This window comes from Macrobrachium rosenbergii, chromosome 14, assembly GCF_040412425.1.
Source record: "Macrobrachium rosenbergii isolate ZJJX-2024 chromosome 14, ASM4041242v1, whole genome shotgun sequence".
In the NCBI taxonomy this organism is placed as follows: domain Eukaryota; kingdom Metazoa; phylum Arthropoda; class Malacostraca; order Decapoda; family Palaemonidae; genus Macrobrachium; species Macrobrachium rosenbergii.
In genome coordinates, this window is record NC_089754.1 from 32465926 (window position 1) to 32492992 (window position 27067).

The 27067-nt window shown below is 35.3% G+C and overlaps 1 protein-coding gene across 7 annotated transcripts in view; it reads left to right on the forward strand.

The window, feature by feature from the left end:
- Positions 1–27067, forward strand: part of Nep3 (Neprilysin 3) — a 113794-nt gene that overhangs the window by 73921 nt on the left and 12806 nt on the right. For 6 of the 7 annotated variants that reach the window (XM_067116288.1, XM_067116285.1, XM_067116287.1 and 3 more), the window contains 2 exons: positions 19277–19384; positions 26714–26873. In XM_067116288.1, coding sequence (XP_066972389.1) covers positions 19277–19384; positions 26714–26873 — 268 coding nt within the window. Of the gene's footprint in view, positions 1–19276; positions 19385–20004; positions 20017–26713; positions 26874–27067 lie in introns of those variants that run through there. The other variant, XM_067116291.1, reaches the window with a different exon arrangement.

The window sequence follows — 27067 nt, forward strand, 5'->3', positions numbered from 1 at the left end:
CTCTCTCTCTCTCTCTCTCTCTCTCTCTCTCTCTCTCTTGGAAAAAATTCTCGAGTAACTTTCAAGCTTTGGAAACTCTCTCTCTCTCTCTCTCTCTCTCTCTCTCTCTCTCTCTCTCTCTCTCTCTCTCTCTCTCTCTCTCTCTCTCCACCGGAGACAAAAAGGGATTTAGATATTCCGTTCTGTGAAGTTTTCGAGGCTTAGGAAACGCTTTTCGGAATCTTTTATTTGCAGGTTTGGTAATAGGATTAGAGGAAGGAAAAATCTCCTTTTCTTTTCTCTAGGGAGAATGGTGTATTATTATTATTATTATTATTATTATTATTATTATTATTACTACTACTACTAGGAAAATGTGTGTTATTATCATTATTATTTGTTGGGGTATAATGGAGCTAGAAGAAGATTATTTGGATTATTATTATTATTATTATTATTATTATCATTATTATTATTATTATTATTATTATTATTATTATCATTATTATTATTATTATTATTATTGTTGTTGTAATAGAATTTAACACAGTTATGAGTCTATGATTTTTTTTGTCCGGGGTAAAGTATAAAATTCAGCGTAGGGATGATACATTTCTTTTCATATCAGAAACCACATTTGGTGATATTAAACAGCATTTTTTGCTGAAAAAAAAATGCCCAATATCTTCAGTGTTTTATTTCTGTGTTTATTTTTACATGATTACATATAATATACTATATAATGTAATATATTATTTGGTACAGTATTTAGAGTTTCTTAAATAAGCAGTTTTTAAATGTGGAGTGTTTGTCCCGTAGAATTACGGGAATCCCTTGGTTTTCATGACAATTTAGTTGACAATAGATGACACTTCTAAAACCTTTTACTCAGATAAATGAAAGCATCTCGAAAGCCAAGGAAAATTGAAAGGTGTAGTGAAAGCCTCTTGAAAGCCCTTGAAATGGGAAAGGTGTAGTGAAAGTCTTGAAAGCCCAGGGAAAGGAAAAGGTTTAGTGAAAGCATCTTTGAAAGCCCAGGAAAAGAAAAAGGTGAAGTGAAAGCGTCTCGAAAGCCCAGGAAACGGAAAGGATGTAGTGAAATCGTCTTGAAAGCCCATGGAAAGGAAATGGCTTAGTGAAAGGATCTTGAAAGTCCAGGGAAAGGGAAAGGTTTAGTGAAATCATCTTTAAAAGCCCAGGAAATGGGAAAGGTGTAGTGAAAACGTCTTGAAACCCCAGGGAAAGGAAAAGGTGTAGTGAAAGCATCTTTGAAAGGCCAAGGAAAGGAAATGGTTTAGTGAAAGCATCTTGAAAGGCCAGGGAAAGGAATGCGTGTAGTGAAAACATCTTTGAAAGCCCAGGGAGAGGAATGTGTGTAGTGAAAGCGTCTTGAAAGCCCATGGAAAGGGAAAGGTGTAATTACTAAAGGGGAAAGGACTAGGAGTTGAGGAGAAAGTGGAAAAGAAAGTCTGATAACTCTTGCTCACCCAGGGTTTTCCATGGCCATAATAAACTCGTTCAGTTTACACCAGGATATTGATCCTCCAGGTCCTCTCTCTCTCTCTCTCTCTCTCTCTCTCTCTCTCTCTCTCTCTCTCTCTCTCTCTCTCTCTCTCTCTCTCTCTCTCTCTCAGAATCTTTCATCTCGTTGCCCGATATGATCATGAAATGTTTCATCCTGAAAAAAAAATTCTGCCCTTTTATCTCTTCTCTTTCCCTTGTTTGTTTTATCCTCTCTCTCTCTCTCTCTCTCTCTCTCTCTCTCTCTCTCTCTCTCTCTCTCTCTCTCTCTCTCTCTCTCTCTTTCGCTGGGTCCTTCTGGAAGACGAAAAACGAAAATCAAGATGAATGCTGAGGGGAACTTTGTTGCAAACAGTTCCCTCAGTACAGAGAGAGAGAGAGAGAGAGAGAGAGAGAGAGAGAGAGAGAGAGAGAGAGAGAGAGAGAAAGAGAGAGAGAGAGAGGCGGGTGGGGAGGTAAATGAAATCAAGATTTCTTGTATTTTTGAAGATCATGTTATTCATGTATACGAATATACGTGTGTTTGTATCAGCCTTTGTGCATATAACATATGTTGTCTAAATTCTCATATATATATATATATATATATATATATATATATATATATATATATATATATATATATATATATATATATATATATATATATATATATATATATATGTGTGTGTGTGTGTGTGTGTGTGTGTGTGTGTGTGTGTTTTATTTGCTCCCACATATTTTTGTTCACACAAGTACATGCATACGTTCCATAACCAGTTGGTTTAAATACATTCACACGATTATAAGTGTATAAGTGCAAACTTGACAAGGACCGCAAACTTAGTTGCCAAAAATTCAGTTACTTCTCACCTTATCATCTTGAAATAAATATCTTCAGATTTGCCAACGGGTTCTCTCTCTCTCTCTCTCTCTCTCTCTCTCTCTCTCTTTCTTAAGCAATGCATCGTATTACCAATTATCAAGGTCTTGGTAAGCGCCGCGCGTCAAATGATACTATTTTTTCATATCTTCATCTCTTGAATCTTCGAATATTTCACCCCAAGAAAGTGGAGCCAGTTTGAATAATAATAATAATAATAATAATAATATTAATAATAACAACCCCTGATCTTCTTCTTCTTCTTGTAAGACTTGACAGAAAAAGCAAATGAATTCACGGATGGAATCACAAGAAGACTAAGAAGAGCATAACACACAACCGAACGTTTACGCATGCGCGTTTTGTTATGCCAAATCCTTACGTCATATTTATCAGCTGGATTTGGAGAGAGTTATGACGTGGAATTAGACGTACATTGCGTGAAATGAATTTTTATCGTGATGTTAATTCGTTTTATATTACATACAATTCCTTTTGTATTTTAATATTTTACTTATATTTTATCTATTTAATTTTTAATTTTTTAATTAATTTTGATTTTCCAATAAGTCATCTCTTCTTTCTGTATTTCCCATTACCTTCTGTTTCCTCTTTCGAATGAGCACATCATATTCTTTGGAAGCTTGAATTTCAAATTAGTTGCTCCTGTGTAGGCTTGTTCCATATGAATAGGTTTCATCTTATGAATAATAATAATAATAATAATAATAATAATAATAATAATAATAATAACTTTCTAACGTCATGGGTAGCAAAGCTTTCCTTGTCTTGTAGTTTTGTGGTGAGGTTATATTGTAGCGGTTAAACCGTGCCTCGGTGATCCTTTTCAAGTGAATATAGTAGTTTAACTATTCAGTTAACTGAATTTAAATATTTGTAGGTGAAAAAGTTATGAAGTGAAAATAAGAATGTAACTTATCAGTTAAATAAATTTAGATATACGTTAAGTGAATATAGTGGTTTAACTTATCAGTTAAGTGAATTTAAATATAGATATGTGTTGGTGAATCACTTCTTCAGTGAATATATGATTGTAACCTGTCAAATAAATGAATTAAGTTATTTGTAAATAAGCAATACAAACATAAGGAGTCGGATAGCAAGATAGATTTAAAAATTATGTATTATATTAAATAAATTTATCCTTTTTACACACTGATTTCAAAGCAATGATAGGTTTTAAATTAGAAGTCTGATACATCAGATCGTCCAACGCTGCCACTTGATATAACAATTGATTAAACAGATCAGTTATTTTTTTAAAAGAAGTACATAGCTTTATAGTCATGCCTTTTTTTATCAATAAATTATTTCATGGTGGATTTTTCAGACGGAATCTGATAAAAAGTATTTCTTGATAAATTTGGCTTGATGAAAGCACGATCATTAAGTAATTTCTGCTTCGACACTGGAATTGTAAGTTGTATAATTGATGAATTATGAATTGATTTGATTTATTCTATTTTATTTTGCATATGTATATATGTATATTTATAATACATATATGTACTTATAAATAATGCACCTCAATTAATTAACCTGGCAGCCTGCAGCGCCAGAAAAAAACCAATCATCAAAACAGACACTGAACTGACAACAACCCCTGTATAGGGGAAACTAAATCTTCTTCCCCCAGCTCACAATATAGAAAGAAAAAAATACCGTCTGCCGTCGAATGAGAGGCCTCCGTCCGCGAATATATTTCCCCGCGAAAATGGCGTCTTCGGCGACGTTCCCTATTGTTTTGGGCAATGAGTAATTTTTATGTCATTCTCCTGCGGATGAGGAGCAGGAAATAGGGGATTATCGTCCCGTGTAAGCTCGGTTGCTTATTTCGGGTTCGAGGGGTAGGGGGCGGGGGTGGGGCTAGGTTGGAGGGAGGGGGAACGATGTTGTTTGTCAGGTTTTCTGTTTTTTTTTTTTCGTGGTTTCTTTTTGTCGAGGGCTAGGAAATATGTGTTTTTTTATCTAATGTGTGATTGATATCTGTTTTGTCGGTACTTTTATGTATTTATGCGTGTTTCGTATGTCGTATTAGTGTAAAATATGTGTGTGTATGTATGCACGGTATGTATGTGTGTATGCTAGTGCGTGCGTACACGCTCATGATTTATATTTAATAACAAATCGCGGAAAATAAAGCTATATATAATCAGTAACGTTTTATTGAATGAAACACATTTTATCTACTTTGTAAACGTTTCATCTATAAACGTTTCATCTACCGTTTTTACCTTAATTACCGAGCAGCCATTGAAGATATTCTAGCGAAGTGCAACTCCAATACCTAGTGGTATTCGCGTTCCGCCTTGTGGAATCCGTGACCTTGAACTAGCTGCGATGACCTTGGTGTTATCCGGGGTATTTGGATGTTATTATTTGATCTGAAGCAGTTGAGTTAATAAAAACTGAATAAGTTTGAGGTAACTTATTAAAATGGAGAAAGGTAATAATTCTTCATTTTGAAACGCAACGTACGAATCCTGACCTACAGATTCTGAAAGAATAATCTCTAACTAATATGTTTTCATTTGTGACCCACTGATTCTAAGACATTCCTGTCGTCAAAATCTTTCCCATACGTTCTATTTCATCATCACTCAGTTTCTTATTGTTACGTCACTGCTTATCACTAGCCAACGAGCCAGTCAGCCAGTAGCAGTGGCACAGTAGCAGCAGGAGCCCGGGAGAGATGACAATTTACATATCAACCCTCCTAATAGCTGTTGTATGAAGACTGACAGCCTGTCATTGTGCAGAGTCCCCCGCTTGACAGGCCGACCAATCACTGCGCGTGTGGCTCTAAGAAATCTAACTTTTGGCCGCGTCGGCTTGGTCCTTTTATATAGCCTGTAGTCCCATCGTCGTCGGTGGGTTTAAAATGAGAGAGAGAGAGAGAGAGAGAGAGAGAGAGAGAGAGAGAGAGAGAGAGAGAGAGAGAGCTTGTGGGTCGTCATTCGAGGTCGTCAGTCGTCACGCCAGGTCGTACTCGTCGACGGTGTGTCAGAGAAGAGTCGCCGTGAGTCGCTTACGAAAAGAAGGATTGGAATTCGAGGAAGTGTGTATAACGTGGTGATTATCATTTCCCGTTAGTTTGGGTATGTCTTTGACCTTAAATATCTATGCCCAGGTCAATTTCCCTCGTTACCCAACACTGCAGGTTCATTTTAGTGAAGGTCAACTCCCAGGCTTCAGAAAACAACAAATAATAATAATTTTAGTGGGAAAATGATAATTTTAGTGATCCTGTGTCGGCCACAAAGGCGGGCTGGGCAGTATAGTCAATATAGACCTTCCTAAAAGAGCCGTTGAGGGCTATATCCTGCTTATATCCTGCCCGCCTGATTCCTGAACTCGAATCCTTCGTCACCTTTTGCTAGTTTGTATCAAACTTTGCGTGGCTGCCGCTGTTGATGCTGGCAGAGTGCAGGAGGCAGTGTTTTGCGTGTTATTTTTTAATGTTTATGTGCCCCGAAGTACCATAATTGTCTCATTTGATCGTTGCCTTATGTACTGGTGATTCATTCTGTTACTGTGATGGTGGAACTACGATCATTTTTACCACTACGAATACTACTATCATTATAATCAGTCATTATTATGTTGACAATATTGCTACCCCGAAGCACGATAATTATCTCATATTAGCGTTGCCTTATGTAATGGTGATTCATTGTTATAGTGGTGATGGAACTACGATCATTTTTACCACTACGACTACTGCTATCATTATAATCAGTCATTTTTACGTTGATAATATTGAGAAACCAATGAACCTTTATTATCTTATTTGAGCGTTGCCTTATGTAGTGGGAATTCATTATATTATTGTGGTGGTGGAACTACATTAATTTTAACCGCTACTACTATTAACGACACAAGTAATGTACGATATTCACATGTTATAAATTTTTCAAGATAGTTCTCATAATATTATTTTTGTGCCTCTACAACGTAGACCTTGATTAATAAGAAATTTCAAAGACAGATCATTGAAATTTTAAACCTAATAACATAAGCTCTAATGTGCCACCTGTGTCACCGTGACCTTGAAATATTTTAGGACTGAATGACCTGTGAGCTTGAAATGTTTTAGTACTGAATGACCTGTACCTTAAAATATTTTAGTACTGAATGACCCGTGAGCTTAAAATATTTTAGCACTGAATGACCTGTGATCTTGAAATATTTTTGTACAGAATTACCTGTGACCTTGAAATATTTTAGTACTGAATGACCTGTGATCTTGAAATATTTTAGTACTGAATGACCTGTGATCTTGAAATATTTTAGTACTGAATGACCTGTGACCTTGAAATATTTTAGTACTGAATGACCTGTGACCTTGAAATATTTTAGTACAGAATTACTTGTGATCTTGAAATATTTTAGTACTGAATGACCTGTGATCTTGAAAATTTTATATGACTGTGATCTTTTAATTTTACTGAATGACCTGTGACCTTGAAATATTTTAATACTCAATGACATGTGACCTTGAGATATTTTAGTACTGAATGACCTGTGACCTTGAAATATTTTAGTACTGAATGACCTGTGATCTTGAAATATTTTAGTACTGAATGGCCTGTGACCTTGAAATATTTTAATACTGAATGACCTATGACCTTGAGATATTTTAGTACCGAATGACCTGTCACCTTGAAATATTTTAGTACTGAATGACCTGTGATCTTGAAATGTTTTAGTACTGAATGACCTGTGATCTTGAAATATTTTACTACTAGGTGACCTGTGACCTTGAAATATTTTAGTATTCTCTCTCTCTCTCTCTCTCTCTCTCTCTCTCTCTCTCTCTCTCTCTCTCTCTCTCTCTCTCATAAACACCTATCAGAGGACTTTTGTTTTTTTCGTTTAGTTTTCAAAAACTCCGGTTGAAGTGACCTTGAAATGTTTCAGTACTGAATGGAATGGGTTCTCTCTCTCTCTCTCTCTCTCTCTCTCTCTCTCTCTCTCTCTCTCTCTCTCTCTCACACACACACACACACTCACACACATAAACACCTCCAAGGGGACTTTTTTGTTTTGTTTTTCTTTAGTTTTCAAAAATCTGTTTTAAAAACCTTAAAGTGTTTTCTCTCTCTCTCTCTCTCTCTCTCTCTCTCTCTCTCTCTCTCTCTCTCTCTCTCTCTCTCTCTCTCACAAACACACAAACATAACCCCCTCTCAAAACATAGTTTCATCTGTGTCACGTCTTCTGAACACCCACGGGAATCCACTTTCCCACAAGGAGTCATTCGATTATTGAGAACTAGAATTGACATCTTGATCAATCAGTCTTCCCTTTGTGTCGTAATCCTACGGAATTCCTTTTTATCCTTTTGTCAGGACTCCTGGCTCTCTGCGTTGTTAAGTCATATCCCGCCTTCGTCTGTAGAGGTTTCTGCGTTTTATTAGAGAGAGAGAGAGAGAGAGAGAGAGAGAGAAAGTTACGTGTAAAACGTCTGTGCTACATGAATATCTGACTTCCTCAGTAACTCCAGAGAGAGAGAGAGAGAGAGAGGAAGTTGTGTTTTTGATATCCCACTTTTATTGTTGAATTATGAAATTGGTTTTTGTGTAGGAGAGAGAAAGATCGAAGTGAATTTTTAATGTTACTTATTGCTGAGAAATTAAAGCAGCAGTCCCTGTGCTAGAGAGAGAGAGAGAGAGAGAGAGAGAGAGAGAGAGAGAGAGAGAGAGAGATGGGTGCTCGGGCGAGAATCGATAATCGGTAGGTAGCTACGCACGTTTAATGCTCATTTCTGTTACCCAGGCGAAAGGACTTCTTCTTCTTCTTCTCCTCCTCCTCCTCCTCCTCCTCCTCCTTTTCCTCCTTCTCTCCTCCTTCTCCTCCTCCTCCTCCTCCTCCTCCTCCTCCTCTCCTCCTCATTTGTTTTTCTGGAAGACAAAATATTCAGGGAAACAGACTTCTTTTGGGAGAGGCGGGAGATTCTTCTTCTTCTTCTTCTTCTTCTTGGGTTCTTCTGGAAAAGAGGCTGAGAAATGGCAGAGGTCTGTGATGACGAAGAGTCATATTTCGTCATTTGTGAAGAGAGAGAGAGAGAAGACAAAATATATCCTCATAGAGAAACAGAGAGACAGACGTTCCAAAGGACCTTATTTTGGGAGAGAAAGAGGAGACAAACTGTTTCTCTTTATGGGTCCTTACTCTGAAGAGGGAGAAAGAAAGAAAAACTATTTCTCTCTCTGAAATATGGGTCCTTATAGAGAGAAGAGAGAGAGAGAGAGAGAGAGAGAGAGAGAGAGAGAGAATCATTCCTCTCTTTGAAATATCGGTCTTTATAGTCTAGTGCAGGGATTCTCAAACTGGGTGCCGTGACACCCTGGGGTGCCACAGACAGTACCTAAGGGTGCCGCAAGATTGTCATTTGTAAAAAAAAAAAGTTTGCAGAAGTGTTCCTATAATTATTATCAGTGTGTCTACTCTAATTACGTTTATCTAATTCTTCTGATGTGCTCTTTGTTTGTACAGTATATTTCTGCATGTACGGCGTGCTGATTTTGGTTTGAGTATGGATAATAATTTTATTCATTAAATAAGAAGTTAATTCATGCGATATGGTGGGCTGGTGAAGAATGGGTGCCACGGTCATGATTGCATTAGTTAGGGTGCCATCACTAAAAAAAGACTGAGAACCACTGGTCTAGTGGCTGAGACACCCGCCCCACTAAGGAGAGGACCCGGATTTAATTACTATGTTCCTGATGTTTAAAATAGCGACATACTGTATATACCTGACTCTTAGTCAAATTTGATGGTTTGTTAAGTTTCTAGGGGTGAGGTTACTACCTCAATACTTTTGACAACAACTGGGTCGGCTGGTGCGTTAACAGGCCGAGGGATCGAACCAAGACCGTGCTGACGCGAGCCTAATGGTCTGCTACTGTGTTGTTAAAGTGTATTGAACCCGTTTTGATTTACAAGTGTTATTGCCTACCAACGAATGACATCATTCGAATCACTAGATGACGTCATAGCCCAAAGTAACGTACACGCATGCGCACAACAGTCACAGAAGCCAAAATAAATAGGAATTATCAAAAGTTCCTTCGGAAACGTCTAAAAAAAAGTATCTAATCCTAATCATTTCGTAGGTTTTTTTTCCGAGTGGGGCGGTGGTCCCCTTGAAGTTGTGAGAGGGGGAGGGGGTTATAGGACCGGGTAGGAGGGGAGGGGATTCGAAAGTCCTCCTAATGAGGTAAATGAGGAACCTGAATGAAGAAGGAAAACACCAAAAAACAAAAAAAAAAAAGAGAGAAAATGGAAGTTGGAGAAGGGATTGTTGGGGAAGATTGTGGTGCTGGTGGTGGCGGCTGTGTTGGCGGAAGATGAAGAAGCTTGACCTCATTAAAAGGACTGGGAAGAGAGAGAGAGAGAGAGAGAGAGAGAGAGAGAGAGAGAGAGAGAGAGAGATCTGATGATTTGCCCTACTTGGCTTCTTGCCCTGATAAAGAGCCGAGTATTGTCGGAAAATTTTTGTATCATTAGACGTTATTTCAGGTTCCTGTTAGTTCTGCATTATTATGGGGGAGAGAAGAGAGAGAGAGAGAGTAGTATGATGGAAGATTATTGGGTTTGTTCAAAATGTCATTGGTTTTTATAGTCTTATTTGTTATTAATCTAACATTTTTTTTATTGAGACTTCATTGGGGCTCAGTTTGAAAAAAAATTATTTTATCAACGTGACAAAACTTTCGAAGGGATTTGGTGGTGGAGTCTTCACCAGAGAGAGAGAGAGAAAGTTATTTTTTTATATCCCAGCTTTTATTGTTTATGAAATTCAATGTGTAGGACAGAAAAAGAGAGAAATTAGTTATTTTTCCATTATTTATTGCTGAGAGATTAAAGCTTCCCCTGTGCTATAGGGAGAGAGAGAGCGAAAATGATAATGATAGTTTTCCATGCGTCTCCAATAACTAACAATAGATTAAGACATTATTCTTTTTGGCACTGCGCTGAAATAGAAAGAATAGATTAAAGAATCATTATTCTTTTTGGCACTGTGCAGAAATAGAAAGAATAGATTAAAGAATCATTATTCTTTTGGCACTGTGCTGAAATAGAAAGAATAGATTGAAGAATCATTTTTCTTTTTGGCACTGTGCTGAAATAGAAAGAATAGATCAAAGAATCATTTTTCTTTTTGTCACTGTGCTGAAATAGAAAGAACAGATCAAAGAATCATTATTCTTTTTGGCACTGTGCTGAAATAGAAAGAACAGATCAAAGAATCATTATTCTTTTTTGGCACTGTGCTGAAATAGAAAGAATAGATTAAAGAATCATTATTCTTTTGGCACTGTGCTGAAATAGAAAGAATAGATTAAAGAATCATTATTCTTTTTGGCACTGTGCTGAAATAGAAAGAATAGATTAAAGAATCATTATTCTTTTTGGCACTGTGCTGAAATGGAAAGAATAGATTAAAGAACAGAGCAATCTGGTTGATATTCCACTGATGTCTACTGTTCCAGAGATATATAAAAGTATATGTCATGTGAAGATTAATTTGGGTTAAGAAATCAAATTTCGTATGATAAGAGCAAAAGTATACCACATCCCTTAGTTTCTTATCAGGAGACAAGGCCGAGAATTGAAAGAGTGATAGAGAGAGAGAGAGAGAGAGAGAGAGAGGGTAGCACTTGGTCTTTACATTTAAGCAAGACCTTTTGAACGAACATGAAGCTCTGTATAATTTTTGACTGCTTATAATATTAGCATTAATAAGAAGTTTTTTCATACATATTTTTTTATTCTTGTCTGCTTCTTTACAACACAAACAGAATGATTACGCAAATGTCTCTTTACATAAAATACCAGAAAGCTTTGTAAGAGAGAGTGCAATTTCATCTTGTTCTTTATTCTTGATGATCATCTTTTATTACATTTTCCTTTATTATCTTTCCGCCTCTTATTTTTCATATACATCTGATTATATTTATCATTTTTCTCCGTTATCTTTCCTGGTATGTTTCATTTGAGAGTCAATTCGTCCCCGAGATAAAATTCAGCTTAACTCATTGTGTTATAATAACTCATCACAAAAGACAGTTTTCTTGACAAAGAGAACTTGATGAGGAAAAGAATTTGGTGAATTATGAGATATTGTTGATTAAGTGAAAAAGCGAGCTGGTGGATGTCATAGTGAAAAGGCGGATGACTGGAGATATGTTTGTTCATTATCAGGTTGAAGGAACAGCGAAAATAGAAGGTAGTTTTAATTTGAGAGGAAGAGTTGGAAATGAATCAGTCTTTTTCTTGATGTCAATCCTGTCTGCCGACTGCATCGATCGCGTTGCTGGAATTGAAATTGTCGTGTTCAAGGAAAGAATCGAATCAGTTCGGAAACTTAGTGTTGACAGAAATATTCAAGGTCTGGGAAAATTAGATTGGAATAGAAAATTTAGGCCAAAGGCTGGGCGCTGGGACATATGAGGCCATTCAGTGCTGAAAATAATATTGAAACAGTTGTTAGGAGAAGGTTGAGGGCAGTAAGATGTAAGAAAGACAATATGAACGGAGGTACAGTAATAGGAATGAAAGGGGTTGCAGTTACGGGCCGAAGGGACGGTGCAAAAAACCTTATTAAGGAATGCCTGCAGTGCACCGTGTGAGGTGCACTGACGGCACTATTCCCCCTTACAGGGATCTGGGAAAACATGAACTGTTTAAACATGCAGAGAACTTCCCAACAGACAATCGAGACGTCCCACTTTTACGCAAACGAGACAGAAGTCATTATCTGGGTTAGGGAGAATTTGCATAGCATGCGCGCGCGCAAACTCTACAGGGATCGCTGTTACTTCTGACGAAGGAAAGGAGAAAGGTTAGAAAATAGGAAGGAGAAGGATTGGAGAGGGGTAGGATAAAGAAAGGAAGAAAGATAGAGAGATTGGGTTTTGGTGACACAAATTTCGTAGCTGTAGGATTCCGTAATAGCAGTAATAGTTTAGAGGAGCGAAAACATAGAGTATGACAGTAAAAGAAAAAGTGAACAAGAAAATTAAAAGAAAGGAGATAAAGAAAAGGAAAAAGTAAAATAGGGACAACAAGAAGAGATTAAAGAGAACTGCTTAAAACAAGGTACCGAAGACAAGAGAAGAGTATTTAGTGAAGTTTGTCAAAATGTTGAATATTTACGAACGGTGAGAATGATGATTCTTGCACATATTTACTTTCAACGTAGATCCATACAGTTCAAAGCTGCAATTCTGTTAGAGATTAAGAATGAAAAGGCTTAATACGACAAAGTAAGAGTTGTTGCTGTTATAATTATTACTATTATTATAAGTAGTCATAAGCTGCTAGTGCACGGTAATCGGTACGAGGCCCAAAATTCAACCACAATCTGTGGTGAGCATTTGAAACCAACAAAAATAAATCTTTCTTTTATTTTCCTGTATCTTAGTCAAGATGATAAGAAGACAGTAAAAGTTTACTATTATCGAAGTCTGGATTGCTATAGACGGAACACAAATAAAAGTGGCTATATTAATAATAATAAAAAAAAAGGTTTCCCATATTGCTTAAGAATTCTTTTGCCGACTACCTGTTAATCAGAAATCTCTTTCGGAGTCCTGGTAGTCGTGTCACGAAAGAATTCCCTATAGGACGTCATCCAATAGGATGCCTGGGTTCCTACCTGGGCAAGTACCGACATCCCAAGGACTTGCCAGTTCTAAATCTGCCGAGGAGGCATCCTGAATCTGTCTCCTACGAGCCACTATATTTAGGATTTAAGGGTATCCTTATTCTTATAGGTCTAGTGAAGAGTAAAATTTATATTTTTATTATATCATTAGGACCCAAAAACGTTGAGGGACCCTATAAATAATCCTTTATAGTACCAATCCTTAAATATAGATAAAGTCCACTCAGCGCTTGGGGTGCCTCGACTAATGCTGGTAAAACAAAAGAGAAAAAAATAAACAAACGTGGTCTGTAAAGTTGAAAGAAGAAGAAGATTGCCTTTACTTATGGCGTGGGATTTCTAGTCGGTCGTTACCATGGCAACGAGCGGTGTACCTTACCAGGGCTCACCGACTTTCTTAAGACTCTTCTTTATCTCGGCTTTCTTTTTTTCTTTGTTTTTGCTTTGTTACTGAGCGGGAATGATAACAAGGGAGCTGTTTCAAAGACGAATCGTTTTTACTAATACTACCACTACCTCTAAATAATGGAGACATAGAACGAGCAAGGGAGCCGTTTTAAAGGCTGATTCAGTCTACTGCTACTGTTAATAAACAAAGGAGATGTAGCGCTAGCAAATGAGCCGTTATAAAGGAAATCCCATCAACTACCACTACTAGTATTAAACGATGGAGATACAGAATGCGTGAAGGAGCCTTTTCACAGGCTAATCCAGTATGCTACCATTACTAAACGTCTTCTCGGTTTCATAAACTTGAAATGCAGTCTAATTCTTTTCTCGTCATTGGCGTACCGCAAATATCCTCTCTCTGATGTTGAGCCTCTCTCTCTCTCTCTCTCTCTCTCTCTCTCTCTCTCTCTCTCTCTCTCTCTCTCTCTCTCTCTCTCTCTCAAAAACAGTGAATTAAAAACAAAAACATATATTCCAATTTGCAAGTTCATTTATTTATTTATATTCAATTCTTTCATTCCGATTCCATTTTGTTTGTAAAACCCAACTTAGGACTTTAAAGGTTTTGCAGTTAACATTGCATTCATTGCCAGAACCTGTGTATTCGTTATAAGAAGCTCAACTATTGCGGGAAATTTTGCCATGGTTGCACGGAAATTTTAGGTTTAAAATTTGTCGTAGTTCTTGTATGAAATGTCACCACAATCCGAAAATTATGCTTATGTAATATATATTTATTAATTCATGTGTCAAATTCTTGTATTTATTTATTTATATATTATGAATGTATAAATATATACACAATTATAAACACACATTATACGTATATATATATATATATATATATATATATATATATATATATATATATATATATATATATATATATATATATCATACATGCATAACATATATAATATATATGTGTGTATATGTCTTTTTTTCTTCTCATATTATCTCTTCTCCCCCTCATTCATCCATTCCTATTATTCCTCCCGATCATTACTTTCAAGAAACAGAAACATTACCAACTTATGAAAAGGAGAACAGAACACGAGAAATATATAGCATGGGCAAAACGGCATAGTCCATAAAAAAAAAACTCTGAATTTCTTCGTAAGCAAAAATGATATGAATTTTATTCGGGCAAAAATATTTGGCGCAAACGAGACAGCTGTAAAAAGTATGAAAGGGCCTCGCTCTCATCAAGAAATTACAATATCGTTTATATCTCCGAATTTCGTTCTGTATCGCGCTCGAGCGCGAGCCATAAACGCCAGGAAATGGACGTGTGTAAATTTTTGTATTTTATTTTATTTTATTTTGGGAGGGGTGGGGAGAGATGGGGGGCAAAAATATGCAGCCAAACAGAAATCACCAAAAATAATGTTGGAATTTCACGAGTGTAAATTCATGACAAAAGCTTCTTTTATAAGAAGGGATTTGATTCGTTTTTTTCAAAAAGTGGAAAGATTTTATTTTTTTTATTTATTGGTAAACTTCTTGTATTTTTATCTATGTATTTATTTATTTGTTAATTTGTTTTTTCAAGAAGGGAATCACAGGCGGATTTGATTCGTTTTTTCAAGAAGTGAAAAGATTCAATTTTTGTTTATTTATTGGTGAACTTCTCGTTGTATTTTATAATTTCCTTACATTTTTATCTGTTAATTTATTAATTAATTATTTTTTATTTCCTAATAACTGGTCTCTTCTTTCTGTACTTCCCATTACATTTTGTTACTTCTTTCAGATGAACACCGTATTCTTTGGAAGATTAAATTTCAAGCCAGTGACCTGTCTGGGCTTGTATAATAAGAATAGGGTTCATCTTCGGAATAATAATTATTATTATTATTATTATTATTATTATTATTATTATTATTATTATTATTATTATTATTATTATTATTATTATTATTTCCACGATCTTTATTATTCAGGTCATTAGACAGAAAACAATTTTGTAACAGTGGATATAATAAAAAATTATTATTATTATTATTATTATTATTATTATTATTATTATTATTATTATTATTATTATTATTCCCAGGATCTTTAATCAGTCGATTCAATGGACAGAAAAACCATTTTCATTTTGTATCAGAGTAAAATAAAATATTATTTATTATTATTTTTTTTTTCACTATCTCAATCATCCTGTTCAACTGAGTGGTATTTATAGTGTGGGATTCCGGGTTGCATCCTGCCTCCTTAGGAGTCCATCACTTTTCTCACTATGTGCGCTGTTTCTAATAGCACGTTCTTCTTCATGAGTCCTGGAGCTACTTCGGCATCTAGTTTTTCCAGGTTCCTTTTCAGGAATCTTGGGACCGTGCCTAGTGTTCCTATGATTATGGATACAATTTCAGGTCTTGGTATTTATCAATTTTTTCTCTTTCTTTCTCATCTACCAGGTGTCCCATGGTACTGCGACATCAGTGAGTGATACTTTCTTCTTGATTTTGTCAATCAACGTCACGTCTGTTCCATTTGCCTTATCGTTTTCTATCACTCCCTCAGGTTGGTGTTCGTCCCCTTTTATCAATCCTTCTTCCCATGTTCTCCTTAACCACTCGTCTTCACTGGTTGCAGTGCTCTGCTCTCTGAAATTGACGCAGTCCTCTATGCTTAGTAGACCTCTTCCTTCTTCCTTTCATGTTATGTATAGTCTGACTGTATTTGCTCTTGGGTTTAGTGCTTTGTGTATTGTCATGTGTTTACTAGTTTTCTGAGCTATGCTGCGGAGTTCAGCCTTCGTCCGCTGAACTCCACTACACTGCTCTGTATCTGATTACTGGTACTGCCTATGTGTTTATGGCTTTCGTCATGTTTCCGGCGTTGAGTTTTGACTTGAGTATTGCTTAATTAAGTCTCGGCATATATTCTTTCCTGGTCGTATCCTTCATCTCTTGGTTGGTGTTTTATATCCTCTCCTATTATTTCCAGGTATTTGTAGCTTGTCTCATCTTTGTGTTTGATGCTATTCCCGTCAGGTAGCTTTATCCCTTCAGTCCTTGTCACTTTTCCTTTTTGTATGTTGACCAAGGCGCATTTTTCTATTCCAAACTCCATCCTGATGTCCCCAGATACAATCCTTACAGTCTGGGTTTATGGTATCTGTTTCCTTGATGCTCTTACCATACAGCTTGATGAACATCAGATGGTTAATTCTGTTGCCTCCTTTCTTGAGTTGGTACCCAGCATCCATCTTCTGCAGTACTTTTGTCATGGGAATCATGGCTACTACGAAGAGTAGTGGGGACAGTGAGTCGCCTTGAAAGATTCCTCTCCTAATGTTACCTCTGCTAGTCTTATCCCAGACCTTGTAAGTACTGTATTCCAGTTGCGCATTGTATTTTTTAGGAGGCAGATGGTGTTTTCCTCTGCCCCATATATTTTCAAGCATTCTGTTAGCCATGTGTGCGGTATCGTGTCGAAGGCTTCCTTCTTCTTCTTCTTCTTCTTCTTCTTCTTCTTCTTCTTCTTCTTCTTCTTCTTCTTCTTCTTCTTCTTCTTATTATTATTATTATTATTATTATTATTATTATTATTATTATTATTATTATTATTATTATTATTATTATTCCCAGGATCTTTAATCATTTGAGTCAGTGAACAGGAAACCATTTTCATTTTACTGTATATCAGTGGATAATACCCCGCCCAAAAAAAAAAGAAAAATAAAAAGTTATCCTCAGGCTAAAAGCAAGATTGCAATCCTGCAGATTGCCTGCAAGAATTGCATATTGAGCCCGTAAGCACCTCTATCACGGCGCCCCCTATTTTACGCTTTTTCTTCCAATTTCGAAATCGCCTCCAGCAGGCAGACAACAAGGCGAGCAAGCGAGCGAGCGAGCAGGGTTCTCTCCTAAAAGTACTTGCATTCTCTCTCTCTCTCTCTCTCTCTCTCTCTCTCTCTCTCTCTCTCTCTCTATTATTTATTATATATATATATATATATATATATATATATATATATATATATATATATATATATATATATATATATATATATATATATATATATATATATGTATGTGTGTATGTGTGTGCCTTTGTATCTGTTTGTCTCACAAAAATGTATATAATGTATATATATGTATATAAATAATATATATATATATATATATATATATATATATATATATATATATATATATATATATATGTTTGTATAATTACCAAGCTAGTTCTGAAATTCAATAAAAAATTGAATTGTTGTGCAAAGTGACAGAACTAGATATGTTTTAGTATATGTATATATATATATATATATATATATATATATATGTATATATATATATATATATATATATATATATATATGTGTGTGTGTGCGTGTGTATATATATAAATATATATATGCATGTTACTTTCCATGATAAAAACAAACATTGAAGTAACAACACTGTCCTAAAATACTAGCTGAGACACTTGCATAACACGTACTGGAGCCTTCCTCTCAAAAGGTTCTAACTGCTCAAGCCCCTAGAACACATTACATATTACCTCACCCTCTCACGCATTATGGGCACTTACTGACGAACTAAACTAAAACATCTCTCGTTCTGTCACCTAGCACAACCTTCCATTTGGTTAGTATTTCAGATCAAGTTTGGTAGTTATGCAGACACACACGCACAATCACACACACATAATACAGTATATGTATATATATATATATATATATATATATATATATATATATATATATATATATATATATATTTAATAGAATGAGAGAGAGAGAGAGAAATCGTATATCTCCAAGGAGGGACTGTTCATTTCCGCTCATATTTTATCAAAAGATCCTTTTATTGAAAACCTTGAATTAAAGAAACGTATGTATGCATGCATGTGTGTGTATGTATATATATCATATATATAACTTATTTATTTATTTATTTATTTATTTATTTATTTGTTTATTTATATAACTGAAAGCACTCGTTGCGTCTTATATGTACCGAGATTGTTCCTCAAACACGATCTGAAGTCTCCCCTCTCAAGAGCCTGTTGCTGTAACCTAATTTTGCTGTCAGGTGAATTCAGATGAAGCCCCTAGGGAGGGGGGTGGGGAAACAATCTCCAACCAGCAGTGTTTTACCAGGATCCGTAGGACACAAACTGTTGAGGAAAGCGTTTGTTTGTTTGTGAATGAGGTTTGATATTTATACCTTGATATGTCGAAGCGAATTGACGGCTAGAGTGCATATAAAGGTACTCTGTTGAGAATAAATGCATAGAAAAGGGGATAATTCACATGCATTAATAAAATTTGCAGTTATGGATAAAAGTATGAGTAAGTGAGGGACTTTGTATGGTAAATATAATATTAAGTAGATAAATGATAACTATAAGACAGAAATTAACACCACATAACGGAATAGAGATTGCCATACACTAACTTACTTAAGAACAAATCCACACTTCTGAGAAGACACGTGCCCACTAATTCTTGAATAAAACTCTTCAGATAATTCTTCAAGAATGTAATATTCAGTAAAATGGCGTACAAGTCCTTGACCTGACTTGTGTCCTAACCAGGTAATACCATCCATAAATAAATTACATTTAAACGTGACTTGGTAACACTACTGCAGCTCTGATTGACCTCCATCTTAGCTGTGGCTTGTGGGCAGTTTCAGACCCACGTTCTACGAGAGGCAATACAGTCTAAGGGCACCGCCTCCCACGAATCAAACCATACCTGTTAACCAGTGATAATTATAATGATTCATTGTCATTTTCTCCCTTTCAGATGACTCGTTACAAGCAACAAACCGACGTAGACGATGATACAAGCTCTGTTGGATCCGCACGGACAGAGGAGCTGCCAACGGGCACAACTACCGTCCACTATCATATGGTAGGCTGATTAAGACACCGCTTGTTGTCATATGGTACACATATAGATACCGTCCATTGTCATACATTACATGTATAGATCCCATCCACTGTCTTATGTTACGTGTCTAGATACCGTCCACTATCATATAGTATGTATTTAGATACCGTCCACTATCATACGGTACGTGTGTAGATACAGCCCCCTGTCGTATGGTACACGTATAGATACCATCCACTGTTGTGTAATGCTTGTATAGATACCATCCTCTGTCATATGGTAGGTTTATAGATACCATCCACTATCGTATGGTACGTGTATAGATACCATCCACTGTCATATGGTACATGTATAAATATTTCCCACGGTCATATGGTGTATGTATAGATACCGTCCACTATCATACGGTACGTGTGTAGATACAGCCCCCTGTCGTATGGTACACGTATAGATACCATCCACTGTTGTGTAATACTTGTATAGATACCATCCTCTGTCATATGGTAGGTTTATAGATACCATCCACTATCGTATGGTACGTGTATAGATACCATCCACTGTCATATGGTACATGTATAAATATTTTCCACGGTCATATGGTGTATGTATAGGTATCATATGATTCTTGTATAGATACCGTCCACTATCATATGGTACGTGTATAGATACCGTTCACTGTCATATGGTATGTTCATAGATCCTATCCTCTGCCATATGTTACGTGTAAAGATACAGTCCACTATCGTATGGCACATGAATAGATACTGTCCTCTGTCATGTGATAAAAAATACTTGGCTCCCAAATGTACACTCTGGTAGTGGCTAGGCAAAACTATTTTACATTCATGCGCGTGGACATAAAACAGCTCGTAAAAGAGATATGGCAAAAATGATTGTGCGCGAACATCGCAAAAGCAGAAATGTGAAAGATCTCTCTCTCTCTCTCTCTCTCTCTCTCTCTCTCTCTCTCTCTCTCTCTCTCTCTCTCTCTCTCTCAATATCTAAAATGAGATATGAGTTGTATATCTCTCATCTTGGAACAGATTGAATTGAAATTGACTTCTCTCTCTCTCTCTCTCTCTCTCTCTCTCTCTCTCTAAGGCCGGCCTTGGTTGAAGTGAATAAGTAAGAGTGAAATAATTGCATCCTAGTTCAGCATTAGCAATTTATTCTCTCTCTCTCTCTCTCTCTCTCTCTCTCTCTCTCTCTCTCTCTCTCTCTCTCTCTGTCTTCCTGTTCCTGTGTTTGTAGGTGTTTTATCTCGGCTTGTTAGTTCAGCCTTTCCTGTTCCCTCATCGTGATTGTTTTTGATCGTTGTTCAACATTTTATTTATCTTCGGTAGGTAATCTCTCTCTCTCTCTCTCTCTCTCTCTCTCTCTCTCTCTCTGTATATAAATTATATATATGTGTGTATGTATATATGTGATTGTGTGTAGCCACGCATGCGCAAACTATGACATGAGTGAATTAATTCTTTTATCCAAGTTATGAAACTGAGATCGTAAAGCTGACAAAAACTACACTGCAAATATTTTATCTGAATATGTGTGCGCAGTTATACCGGGCGTTAATTAAAAGTACAGGCGGAACAAACACCAACACACACACACACAAAATAAATTACCAGGACTGTTGGTCACGTATTCGGCGAATAAATTTCGTGGAGCAAAAGTGAAGAATATGGAAACTTTCTTTTCTTAGGTATTCGAAGAACGGATTCAATTAGAATTGAAGGAACTTATCGTGGTAATAGTTCGTCATATGGTTCTATAAGTGAATTTTGTACTTTCTTTATGTGTTCTATTTTGATGAAACATTCTTTTGAAGGTCATTGTCTTCCAAGTTTGTTCCATCATCTGACCTATAAAATTTTGTATTGATTTTTTATTTGCAAACCTATATATATATATATATATATATATATATAAAATTACTAGTATTGATTTTTTTATTCTGCAAACATATATATATATATATATATATATATATATATATATATATATATATATATATATATATATATATATATATATATATATACGGAGACCAAGAGGCACACGGACAATCAACAGCTTTTATTGTGGCCGACGACGTTTCGCAATAATCCATTGCATTTTCAAGGCTGCAATGACATAATTTTGTATGGTAAAAAGGGACGTCACTACATAAAATTATAAAGATAAAAATAAAAAAAAATTACATTTCTTAAAATATCTTAAAACAAACATACCCATTACGTGGCTAAAAAGTGACTAAACATAAAAAAGGTAAAACTAGTCGAAAGTAAACAGAACAGCAAAGAAATTGCAAAATAAGCAAAGGTGTGGAAGATGTCTGGGCCTTTAACGAGGGAACGAGTGCTTTAATGAAAATTGGCTCTAAAGTCGTAAGCTCGTCCTCGTGTTAGGCTGAGGCTATTACTTCAAAGTTTCTCATATCAATGTGCGTTTTGCAGATTGCAGAGTTATTTCTTATATTTGATAATTCAGGCCCAGACAATCTGCATCCCGTCCTATAACTGACGCCCTGATGGCTACGGACTTTTAGTAGCCGTCTCGTATAGTACATCCAACGTAGGTTCCCAGCTCGCACTTGGGACAAGTATATTTATAAATGATGTTAGATGCTATTGATCTTTATAACTTTTTGCGGAAGTCATCGTTTAGTGAGCCACGTATCATTTATAATGTTCCCAAACTTGAAATCTATGCTAAATTTCCCTTCTTGTTCAACGATGATTTCCGCAAAAAAGTTATAAAGATCATTGGCAAAGAATTTCCGTTTGTAAATATTAAACTCATTCCGAAAAACCCTTTAACGGTCGGGTCTCTTTTCAGATCTAGGGATAGACTGTGCCCGTCTCTAGCATCTAACATCATTCATAAATATACTTGTCCCAAGTGCGAGCTGGGAACCTACGTTGGATGTACGAGACGGCTACTGAAAGTCCGTGCCTGTACCCATCAGGGCGTCAGTTATAGGACGTGACGCAGATTGTCCGGGCCTGAATTATCAAATATAAGAAATCACTCTGCAATCTGCAAAACGCACATTGATATGAAAAACTTTGAAGTAATAGCCTCAGCCTAACACGAGGACGAGCTTACGACATTAGAGCCAGTTTTCATTAAAGCACTCGTTCACTCGTTAAATGCCTAGATGTCTTCCTCACCTTTGCTTATTTTGTAATTTCTCTGCTGCTCTGTTTACTTTCGACTAGTTTTACCTTTTTTGTTTAGTCACTTTTTAGCCATGTACTGGGTAGGTTTGTTTTAAGATACTTTAAGAAATGTAATTTTTTTAAAATTTTATCTTTATAATTTTATGTAGTGACGTCCCTTTTTTATTGAACAAAATTATGTGTTATTGCAGCCTTGAAAATGCAATGGATTATTGCAAAAACGCCGTCGGCCACAATAAAAGCTGTTGGTCTCGTATATATATATATATATATATATATATATATATATATATATATATATATATATATATATATATATATATATATATATATATATATATATATATATATGTGTGTGTGTGTGTGTGTGTGTGTGTGTGTTTTATATGTTTACAAGTTCTGAATAACGGTTACAACAATAATAGACTGACTGCCAAATATCAGGTGAAGAATTTTTTATGTAAAACTTTAAAATTCGTTTCATCCCTTGCTTTTAAAAGCCTCAAGTGTAAAAATTAGCGATTAAATTCAGAGTTTAAAGATAAAAAGTGCATTAATGACTTTATGATTGACGAGTTACAATTAGTATAGAAGTATTATCGGTTGTAATTGTTTTATTTTTGCATTGTTATTATTATTATTATTATTATTATTATTATTATTATTATTATTATTATTATTATTATTATTATTATTATTATTCAGAAGATGAACCCTATACGTGTGGAGCAAGTCCACAGGGCCATTGACTTGAAATTCAAGCTTCCAAAGAATACGGTGTTATATTGAAAGAAGTAACAGAGGGTAATGGGAAATATAGAAAGAAGAGATATCAGTAATTAAAAAAAAGTAAAAAATTGAATAGCAAATTAGTAAAAGAATAAATAAGTAAAAACGTAAGTAAATTATTAAAATACAAGGATATTTATGTCAGGGTAGTAATGCACTGCATCTTGTTTTAAATTTTCGAACTTTTGTTTGGTTCCTTGACATTTTTTAAATCGGCATTTTGACATATCTGCCGTGTCTCGATCCATATAACTTCATGTGAAAAAATAATATCCAAAATCCACGTTAAGCAAGAGGTCCCATATTTGAACAGAGAATCGGCGCATCGTGGTAAAAAAAATAGTCAGCATCAACAAACGACAACAGATCATAGCGTCTCTTTTTTCAATAATAAAAGCAAAGGCTTCAATTATGCACTAGTGTGCCAGGTATGAATTAATAAGGGCTGCCAATGGCGGGATCATTCCCTCTGTGACGTCACTCCATGTTTATTTAAGTATTTAGGATGATTATAGATAAATTATTAATTTAAATTATAGGATTATATCGGAGGATTCACTAAAAGAAAAATTGTCTAGAGGAATAGAGAGAAAAGGTAAGGGATGAAATTGCAAGCATTCTCTCTCTCTCTCTCTCTCTCTCTCTCTGTCGTGTAAAAATATTTAATCTTGAAACGTATGTTATGTGGTTGTCAATGTCAGATATCATTTATCAAAATAACAGGTAAATATTTATGGTTAAATTGAAGATAGGAAGATAATTTATATATATATATATATATATATATATATATATATATATATATATATATATATATATATATATATATAAATTATCTTCCTATCTTCATTTTAACCATAAATATTTACCTGTTATTTTGATATATATATATATATATATATATATATATATATATATATATATATATATATATATATATATATATATATGTGTGTGTGTGTGTGTGTGTGTGTGTGTGTGTGCAATATTATGTGTGCAAAACCTCTCTCTGTATTCTCTCTCTCTCTCTCTCTCTCTCTCTCTCTCTCTCTCTCTCTCTCTCTCTGTATATATATTTATATATACATATATATATACACATATATACACATATAATATTTTGTAAATATATTTATATATATATATATATATATATATATATATATATATATATATATTTATATATATATATACATATATATATATATATATATATATATATATATATATATATATATATACATTATATATTTTTTCATATAAATATTTATATATATATATATATATTTTTTTATATATATATATATATATATATATATATATGTGTGTGTGTGTGTGCAGAATTCAAACTGAAAAAGAAAAACTGTGGAAAAGATGAAAATCTGTTATCTCATTAAGTGGCACCACTGCTATGCAACAGGCCAGAGAAGAGAGACGGGGACGGGGGCGGGACATGTCTGGGGGATTGGGGGAAGGATGGAGTGTCTGCCACTGTATGATTGATTTTTGATGGATGCCAGCGGTGACATTTATGCTCTCTCTCTCTCTCTCTCTCTCTCTCTCTCTCTCTCTCTCTCTCTCTCTCTCTCTCTCTCTCTCTCTCTCTCTCTCTCTCTCTCTCTCCAGTGACCAAAGGCTTCGTGAAAATGACTCTTGTTAACAATAAATAATAGTTCAGGCCTGGAATAAAAGCTGCTGCCTATTGTTCAGATTTTGCGACTGAGGTTTGGCTGTGTTGCTTTTATTAGAGACTGGGTGATTTATTGATCATAAATTGGCTATTAAAAAAATGATTGACAGGTTGAGGATTTACTGATGTAATAAATTGGATATGTGATCCTAGAGAGAGAGAGAGAGAGAGAGAGATTTATAAAATGAACTGAAAAGAATATTAGATGTATTTATAAACCTAAGAGAGAGAGAGAGAGAGAGAGAGAGAGAGAGAGACATGGACTGAAAAGAATATTAGATGGATGTACTTATATTGTAAACATAAAGAGAGAGAGAGAGAGAGAGAGAGAGAGAGAAAAGAGCCAAAATAGATGAATTTCTTTATACTAGAAACCTAAAAAGAGAGAGAGAGAGCAATTTATAAAAAGGACTGAAAAGAAGAGAAGTAAGCCTTGAGAGAGAGAGAGAGAGAGAGGCGGATTAAAGAGAGGGAACAAGAGATGTTTTAAACCTGTACCAAACAGGAAGAAGAATATCATGAATCCGTTGTATAAGCATTCCTTTATCACTGATGTACAAAATAACTTCAGTTGGAACCTCAAGTACAGTTGGGCCTTAATTATTCAGTATTGTAATCCCTTAGATCACAGCTGTATAATCTTAAACTCTCTTGAGCTCTAAATATGCCGTTTTATACTCCATTAAATCCTAGTTGTGCAATAGCTTAGTCCTTTTAGCTTTAGATAAGCTTTCCTCTACGTCTTTGTATCCAAAATAGTAAGTTATATATTCCCTTGAACCCAAAGTATGTGGTGTTGTAGTTCAGTGGACCCGGCATAAAATGTGTTATACTCATTTAACCTCCAAATATTATTTAATGTTTTAGGAAGTATTGTCTTGATTTTTTATGTATATATATATATATATATATATATATATATATATATATATATATATATATATATATATATATATATATATATTAACTTTATCAATTACACAATTGTTCTGTGCATTAGTAGAATTACTAAAAGGACCTCATTCAAACTGGATGGTATCTAATGGAGTATTTATTCAGAAGAAGTCACAAGTTTTCTTGGACAAACAGTCCACATTATCAAGTATCCTAAAGCTGTAACTTCTTTTGAATAAATACTCCATTTGATACCATCCAGTTTGAATGAGGTCCTTTTAGTAATATATATATATATATATATATATATATATATATATATATATATATATATATGTGTGTGTGTGTGTGTGTGTGTGTGTGTGTGTGTGTGTGTATACATATATATAATCAGAAATACAAACGTCCTTTAATATCCAATATATCGGAAATAATATATTGTCATATATGTTACCGAAGGGGAATTTTTAGTTGATAATAAGTCCATGGGGTATTTCAGGGACGCACTAACGCAGTCGGCCACAAGAGAGGATATCAAACGACGTTTGTAGCTTTCTGATTGTATATGAATCACGGTGATTTCATACATTTAATTAAATAACCAATTTTAATTTTAACCAACAATTGCTTTAAAGTTATCCCAAACAAAAAATTTGCAAACAAGTAACAATAACAATAAAAAACTATTAAAAAATTACCTCTATAGTAACACCTCCCGAAGACTTCCCTAACCCTCTATACAAAAACAGACTTAACCTCTGTATTTCCTTCCTCCTTTCCCCTCTGCCTCCTCAGGGTTCCCACTGGTGGCGATCGAGGACCGGCTTGGAGAAGGCGCTGCTGGTGGGCTGGCTCTTCCTCCTGCTGGTGGTCACAGTGTTGGTCGCCGTTCTTCACTTCCAGTCGAGGTCGCAGCCGACGCTGCATATGCTCCTGCCTCACACCTTGAATCCAGGTTGGTTTAAGAAGGGAGAGAGAGAGAGAGAGAGAGAGAGGTGGGTTGGGAGGCAGGGAGAGAGGGAGATAGAGAGACTCAGAGAGACAGACAGACAGAAAGAGTTTGTGGTAGGTACTTAATTTGTACGTGTGTTTGAGAAAGAGAAAGAGAGAGAGTTTGTGACGTGTACTTAATTTGTATGTGTGTTAGAG